Below are 7,898 nucleotides of genomic sequence, written 5' to 3'. Positions count from 1 at the left end.
CTATCCCATACAACCCCTGCTGGACATCAAGACCCCTATTTCCTCCATTTCACACCTCCCAAACACCCTCCTCCCCTCCCACCAGACCCGCTGTCCATCTGACACCTCCTTATTTGCATCCCACATTGCCCAATCCCCTTCCAACACCATCCCAACGTGAGGGGCTGTGGAATCCAGTAATTTTAGTGTGGGATTAAGTTGTTTCCAGTGGCATTGAGAGGTTGTGAGGTGACAAATAAAACCCCCTTGGTCCCTTTGAGCACCAAGACATGGAGAAAATTACACCAAATACCCCCCACACCCCCAAATGCTCCAAAGTATCTCTCTGAATCCCAGATCCACTTGAAACACTAGAAAAAAGTGAGCCTATAGATGCCCTTGATGAGTTTATTGATTTTTATCCAAATTTGTCTATTTTAAAGGGATGGAGATCAATCAAAAGAATATTAGGGACAACCAAACAAAAGGACCACCAGTGTCTTCCCAAAGGAGATTACAGTGAATGTGGGTCACCAGGGCTCTTCCCAATGGGGGTCATCCAGTGGGGGATGGAGTTGGAGCAGTGCAGGAAGCTCTTCCCACAGTTGGGGCACTCACAGGGCTCCCCTTACTGATGGCTCCGTTGGTGTCGGGTCAACTTAGACCTGTCTGAGAAGCTCTTCCCACATTCCCCACACTCGTGGGGCCTCTCCCCAGTGTGGATGCGCTGGTGGGTCATGAGGTGGGAGTTTTGCTTGAAGCCCTTCCTGCAGTCAGGGCAGCGGAAGGGCCTCTCATCGGTGTGAATCCGCTGGTGCACGAGAAGATCTGAGCTGGTCTTAAACCTCTTCCCACACTCAGAACACTCATAGGGCCTCTCCCCAGTGTGGTTCATTTGGTGGATGATCAGCTGGGACCTCCGGTTGAAGCCCTTCCCACATTCCCCACATTTGTATGGCCTTTCCTCAGCGTGGGCGTTCTGGTGGAGGATCAGGCTGGAGTGCTGGCTGAAGCTCTTCCCACATTGCTCACACTTGTAGGGCCTTTCCCTGGTGTGGATCCTCTGGTGGCGGATCAGGCTGGATCTCTGGGTGAAGCTCATCCTACATTCCCCACACTCGTGGGGCCTCTCCCCAGTGTGGATGCTCCGGTGGGTCATGAGGTGGGAGTTTTGCTTGAAGCCCTTCCTGCAGTCGGGGCAGCGGAAGGGCCTCTCCTCTGTGTGAATCCGCTGGTGCCTGAGGAGACGGGAGCTGGTCTGAAACCTCTTCCCACACTCAGAACATTCATAGGGCCTCTCCCCAGTGTGGATCCTCTGGTGGCTGATCAGTTGGGACCTGCAGCTGAAGCTCTTCCCACACTCCAAGCACTTGTGGGGTTTCTCCCCATCATCAAGCTGCTCATGGACCAGCTCAGAGCCCCGGCTGAAGCTCTGTCCACCTTCTCGGCTCAGGGTGAATCTTTCCTCCTCAGAGCACCCTGGGATGGGTTTGGAGCCCCTCCTCCTGCGGCATCTTCGGGGCTTTTCTTCCCCATTGGATTCTTGCACTGTGGAGCTGCTCAAAATGGCCTCATCTATGAGGTTCTGGTGTGGGGATTTGTCCTCCCTGGTCTCCAACGTCAGCTCCTTGTCTGGGGGAGGAAGGACAAGGAGAGGATGGGATTTGCCTCCATGGCAGAGGGAAGGGGAAGAGGATCCCCCCAGTCTATCCCTGTCAGGACAGGGTTGGCAGTGGGGTTGTCCTGGAGCCAGGGGCCGTACTGGGCTGGGAGATGGAGCAGGAGAGAGGGGGAAAGGGGCACTGACTTCCTCCTCACCTGCCTGGCTGTCCTGGGACATTTTCCTATTCCTTGCAGCCTCCTCCTCCACTTGGCCAATGTTTTGGAATGGGAGGTCCTGATTTTGGGTGAAAACAAGGGATGAGCACATTGAGTTTAAGGTTATGCCCAAGTCCATCTCTAGAGGTCACTGCCCATCCGGGGTCTAGAAAAACCTCCCAAACATTAACATTCAGCCCTGAAAATGCCTCCCAGCAGTTCCCTGTCTCTGCTCTCTCCCTTTTGGTGTTCAGGGGTTCCCCCTGTCCCCGCTGCTGGGGGTCACACTTGTTCTGGGGAATCCCCTGTCTACTCGGTCTCTCCCCTCCCCAGGCTGATGGGAGTCCCAGGAATATGAGAAGTTCTTCACTTTTCCATCTCCTCACAGGGATGCTGGAGCTTTTTGGGAGCCCAAGGTCCTGTCTCCCCTTATTCTCTGCTTTGGGGTCCAGGGGGTCCAAGGAGTCCCCCCTGCCCCTCTCCAGCCTGTTGAGGGTCCCGCCAATCGCGGCGCTCCCCCCTCTCTGGGCTCCCCACTTTGGGCTCCTGGGGGACACAGGGCTCTGCTCCTCCAGGCTGCCTCTGCCAGCAGCTGCCACTGGGACCCCCCAATGTCCCCCCAAGGGGCATTTTCCACTCAGATTTGGAGTTCTTCATTCTCCAAACATCCCCCCCCAAAAAAAACCCAACCCAGGACCTCCCAGGATATCTGGGCCCAGCTCCCCCTCCCTGGTCACCTGTGGGATGGGGGGTGATGATCCCACGGGTGGGGGGCTGTGAATTCAGGGAGTGCTCAAGCTCGTGGTTCCTTCTCTGTTAAGGGTAGAAGGTTCCTAGCTCAGGAACTGGCTGACCTCATTGAGAGGGCTTTAAACTAGGTTTGAAGGGGGAAGGGGATGCAGCTGGGCTGCCTGGAAGCAGACCTAAGGGTGCTAAGCCTGAGTTAGGGGTGAAATCAGTAGCCCAGCTGAAGGGCATGTACACCAATGCACGCAGCATGGGTAACAAACAGGAAGAGCTGGAGGTCATGGGGCAACAGCAAAGCTGTGATGTAGTCACCATGACAGAAACGTGGTGGGATGACTCACACAGCTGGAGCACTGCACTCCATGGCTACAGGCTCTTCAGAAGAGACAGGAAAAGGAGAAGAGGTGGAGGGGTGGCCCTTTATATTAAGAAGGCTTTTGATGCAATAGGTATTGAAACTAATGAAGATTCAGTTGAATGGCTATGGATAAGATAAGGGGAAAGCCAACAAGGCTGACATCGTACTGGGAGTCTGTTCTCATCCACCCAACCAGGAGGAAGAGCTGGAAAACTTATTCTATAAGCAGCTGGAGAATGTTTCAGGATCATCAGCCCTTGTTCTTGTAGGTGACTTCAACCTGCCAGACATCTGCTGGGAACTTAATACAGCAGAAATGAGGCAGTCCAGGAAATTTTTAGAGTGCATGGATGATAACTTTTTGTCACAGTTGGTAGGTGAGCACACCAGGGGAGAAACTATGTTAGATTTATTGTTCACAAATAGAGATGGGCTGGTGGGAGATGTGGTGGTTGGAGGCCGACTGGGGCAGAGTGATCATGAAATTACAGAGTTCTCGATATTTGGTGAAATCAGGAGGTACATCAATAGGACTCTTACATTGGACTTCCAGATGGCAGACTTTGGCCTATTTAGGAGACTTATTCAGAGAGTTCCTTGGGAAGCAGCCCTTAAGAACAAAGGAGTCCAGGAAAGCTGGGTGTTCTTCAAAAGAGAGGTTTTGAGGGCACAGGAACAGACTGTCCCTGTGTGCTGAAAGATGAGTCAACTAAGCAAATGGCCAGTCTGGATGGGCAAAGAGGTTTTGGATGAACTCAGGAATAAAAAAGAGGATGTATAACTTTTAGAAGGAGGGCCAGGTCCCTCAGGAAGTATTTCAGGGGGGTGCTATACAACGGAGGAAAAAAATTAGGGAGGCCAAAGGTCAGTTTGAACTCAAAATGGCAACTTCTGTAAAGGACAATACAAAATGTTTCTATAAATACATTAATGGTAAAAGGAAAGGTAAGGCCAACCTTTGCTGTTTATTGGATAAGGGAGGGTACTTAGTAACTGCTGATGAGGGGAAGGCAGAAGTGCTTAATGCCTTTTTTGCCTCAGTCTCCAGTGGGAAGATGACTTGTCCTCAGGACAACTGCCCTCCTGGGCTGGTAGATGGTGTCAGGGAGCAGAATGGTGTCCCTGTTATCCAGGAGGAGGCAGTCAGAGAACTGCTGAGATGCTTGGACACTATAAAACTCTGGGCCAGATGGGATCCACCCCAGGGTGAGGAGGGAGCTGGCAGATGAGCTTGTGAAGCCACTCTCCATCATTTACCAACAGTCCTGGCTCACTGCTGAGGTTCCAGGTGACTGGAAGCTGCCAATGTGACACCCATTCACAAGAAGGGTGGGAAGGAAGATCCCAGTAATTATAGCCCAGTCAGCCTGATCTCAGTACCTGGTAAAGGTAATGGGGCAGTTTATATTGAGGGTCATCACACAGCACCTACAGGATGGCCAGGGTGTCAGAGCCAGCCAGCACGGGTTTAGGAGGGGTGGGTCGTGTTTGACCAACCTGGTCTCCTTTGATGACCAGGTGACCTGCCTGGTGGATGCAGGAAGGGCTGTGGATGTCTGTCTGGACTTCAGCAAGGCCTTTGGCACTGTCTCCCACAGCACACTCCTGGATAAGCTGGCAGCCCGGGGCTTGGACAGGAGCACTCTTTGCTGGGTTAGGAACTGGCTGCATGGCCAGGCCCAGAGAGTGGTGGGGAATGTTGGAGTCCAGGGCATCCCCTTGGATGACCTGAGACCTGGGAAAGAGAATTTGAGCCCTGGACAGGGGGGTGTGGAACCGGTCCAGGGGCGTTGGAAACCTTGGCACAGAGCCCAGGAAGACACTGAGTTTGATCTTAGCCCATGGGAGAAACTTCCAGCATTAGGAGAGGAATTGCAAATCACCAGGAAGTGAAAATAGTAGTTTAGCACAGTAGAACATACAAAATTCAGTAGTTTTAGGATTCTTAGAATAGAGGTAAATGGGGGACAAGATGGTGGAATTTGGGTGGTACCTCGTGTCCCTCTCCTTCTTCCTCGTCCTCTATCTTCTGCGGTGGTGATGAAATAAGATAGTTAGAGTGGATTGGGTCAAAGCAGAAGTGACCCTCTTAGTGTAAGCACTAGGCATTGGTGTGAAATAGTAAATATCCTATACGTAATTATCTGTATAAATGTAAGGTGACGTCCCATCGGTGGGCAGTCGCCTCGTGTCCCAGCCGCTGTCCGGACCTTGGCTGGGAGCGGAGAAAAACTTTGTGATATTAAATAATAAACAACTTGAGAAACCAGAAAGCAAGGCCTTGAAGACTCTGCTTCTTTGTACCAATGCGACTCGGGGCTTTTAGAGGGCCAAGGACTTTAAACAACTTGAATCTCGGGTGAGAAAACCAACCCAAGAATTGGCGTCCCTGGGTGCCTGGATGAGAATTGGCGTCCCTGGGTGCCTGGACGAGAATTGGCGTCCCTGGGTACTTTCCAGTGGACACACCAAGCCCTCTGAAGCCAGGAAAACAGCCAGAGAAGACAGGGGAAGATTTTTGGCCAAAGCAGCTGCCTTCAAATTCACCTTGGACAGATGACCTTCAAGGGCCCTGAAGTCGTCACCCTGAGATCTGCTGGTCGGTGATCAGGACACCCCGGGACGAATTTGAGAACACCTGCACCCTGTTTTTCGGCTTTGGTAAGACCGGTCGAATTTAGAACACATGGGGGTGGGAATCTCCCAGGAACAGCTTAGGATCCTAGCAAAATTAAGGGTAGTTGTGTCTGCACATCCTGCAGGCCTTTCTGAGAAGGAGCTTCAAGCTCTTCTTTTGTGGGCTCGGTGTAACTTTCCACATTGTGAGACCCACGTTGTATTTGAGCCTGCATTTTGGCAAGAGGCAAACAGGGAACTTTACAACAGAGCAACTAAGAAAGATAAAGCAGCTGCAAAGCTTTTGCCCGCAGCGAGAACCATGCTAGAGTCCATTTCACGTAACAGAAAAGCAGTTCCTCCTTCTTTACAACAGCAGAGGACTGCGCAAGAGGGACAAAGCAAGGTTTCTTCCGCTGGGCAGCAGCCAGCAGCGACTTGTACTGCCTCTCGGCAGCAGGCGGATCCCAAATCTCCTAGTGGGGATGTGGGAGGGGAGAGCCATCAGCTCACCCAGGCAACATCAGGGGAAAGCCAGCAGCTTCCCCGAGGTGAGGCACATGATGCACAGCAGCTTGTCTCGGTGCCTCAAACCCCAAAACCTGATTCCCCAAAGCCAGTCCCGGGAAAGCAAAAACTTGTACTTTATCCCAGCGATCAAGATAGAGATATGCGTTCTTCTGAGACATGTCCCCTGGACATGGGACAATTGGCCCGGGGGGGGAAACAGGGAGATTTAGAACATATTCCATCTAGAAGCCCGTTTACCCCCCGCAGATATCACGCGAAATCGCTTCGCCGCCTCTCCCTCCAGCAGAGCAGGGACAAGCACAGCAGGGGGGAGGGGGAGGGCGCCAAACACCAGAACAGCAGGGAAAACAACCCCAAATCGCGTCAGCCGCGGGAGATAAGACCGCAGCGCATGCGCGCGAAAGCGATCCGAATCAGTCGCGCCGGGAACAATCATACGGCGGTGACGGGGAACGTAACGGGGGGCAGCGGGAAAACATACCGTGTCAAAGGGGCGCGGATCGCGGGGAAAAACAACTCGCGGGCGATCGTCGGGATTTTGCAAACCGCGGGACCGGGACGGCAGCGGGGGGAAAAGTCCATGCCGGTAGCTGAGCGCAGGTTGATGACGCAAGCTACGGGGAGCAATGTGGGCCAAATTGCGTCCGCATCGCAAAGCATGGGCAAAGAGCCAGAAAGGGCGGTGCAGGCGCAGGCGCAGAGCCATGCACTGCAAACCCCAGAGGCGCTTGCGGCGGATTTTGGCGCAGGCGCGGTGGGAGTGGGGTGGATTCCAAGCCGCAGTCTCGCTCGGGGCGGGGTAAACCCCGATGGCGAGCGGGACGGGGCGGTCTCTGGGGGCGGGCCGAGAGGGAACGCCTCCCAGGGGGGTGCCGGGACAGCGCAAGCAGGATCAGAGCAGGCGGGGGTGGCGCAGGCGGAGATGGAGAGTGGCCAGGGCGGAGAATTTGTCCAGGGAGCCGCCTCCTCACGGCAGCCGCAGACCATGACCCCGCCCACGAGCGGCGCCTTGATACCAGCACAGCAGGCGCTCAGTGATTCAAAATCAGCTAGCTCGTTCATATGCGTGGGCGCACGTCCAAAAAATATTACAACAGTTTCCAGAGACCCAGAAACGGAGAACTTGTTACAAGCACAGCGTCTTTTGTCGGAGCTGATGGAACAGATCCCAGAAAAAATACCTAGTGCCGGACAGGGTCCAGCTGTCTCGATGGCAGCGCCACCTAGTGGCGGGACTGTACAATTACAGCAAACACGGCAACTGCCATACTCAGCCAGTCCAGCAACAGCGCCGGCTAGTGGCGGAACACCCTCATTACATCCTTTTTTCCCAATTACATACAAAAAACAGATTTATTCTCCAAAGCAGCAATTTCGACAGGAACAAACACAGCCTGTGTCAACTTTAGAGGATCACGAAGCAATTCAACTACAACAACAAGCAGTCAGCACGGATGAAAGCATGATTCATATCACTGCTTCGCAAGGCATTCCTTTCATATCAACAACAACAGCAACTGCAGATTCTTCATCTCAAGCTCCTTCAATTTTATTATCCAAAGATTTCATGAAGCAATTTCTCCTGCAATTTAAAGAAACAGCTTTGGAGTTCAACCCAGATTCAAACACTCACTTCCCTCAAGTGTTCCTTTCACCAAAAGCCAATCAAGCTCCTCTTCAATCTGCACAGACCCATTCTCCATTTATCCTCCGGCTACCTGATGGATCAACCCTCTCCTTTGGTAATGCTGCACAGGGATCACGTGCTGCACAGAAATCCCAGCTTCCTACTCCTCAATTAGGAGGAAAAGAAATCTCAAGAAGAGACATATCCCTCAGGGATGAAGGG

The 7,898-nt window shown here is 52.9% G+C and overlaps 1 protein-coding gene across 1 annotated transcript; it reads right to left on the bottom strand.

Moving 5' to 3' along the window:
• Positions 1 to 381: 381 nt before the first annotated feature.
• On the bottom strand, positions 382 to 7,111 carry LOC310918337 (uncharacterized protein; the record flags this gene model as incomplete). Its single annotated transcript, XM_083877186.1, has 4 exons — positions 382 to 1,611; positions 1,798 to 1,876; positions 6,531 to 6,907; positions 7,021 to 7,111. The coding sequence occupies 4 exons, from the start codon at positions 7,109 to 7,111 to the stop codon at positions 608 to 610; spliced, it is 1,551 nt and encodes a 516-aa protein (XP_083733312.1). The 3' UTR covers positions 382 to 607.
• Between the last annotated feature and the right edge of the window lie 787 nt (positions 7,112 to 7,898).

This window comes from Zosterops lateralis, assembly GCF_965231275.1.
Source record: "Zosterops lateralis genome assembly, chromosome: 23".
In the NCBI taxonomy this organism is placed as follows: domain Eukaryota; kingdom Metazoa; phylum Chordata; class Aves; order Passeriformes; family Zosteropidae; genus Zosterops; species Zosterops lateralis.
The sequence above is the reverse complement of the archived record's forward strand: the minus strand, read 5'-3'. Positions and strand labels throughout refer to the sequence as shown.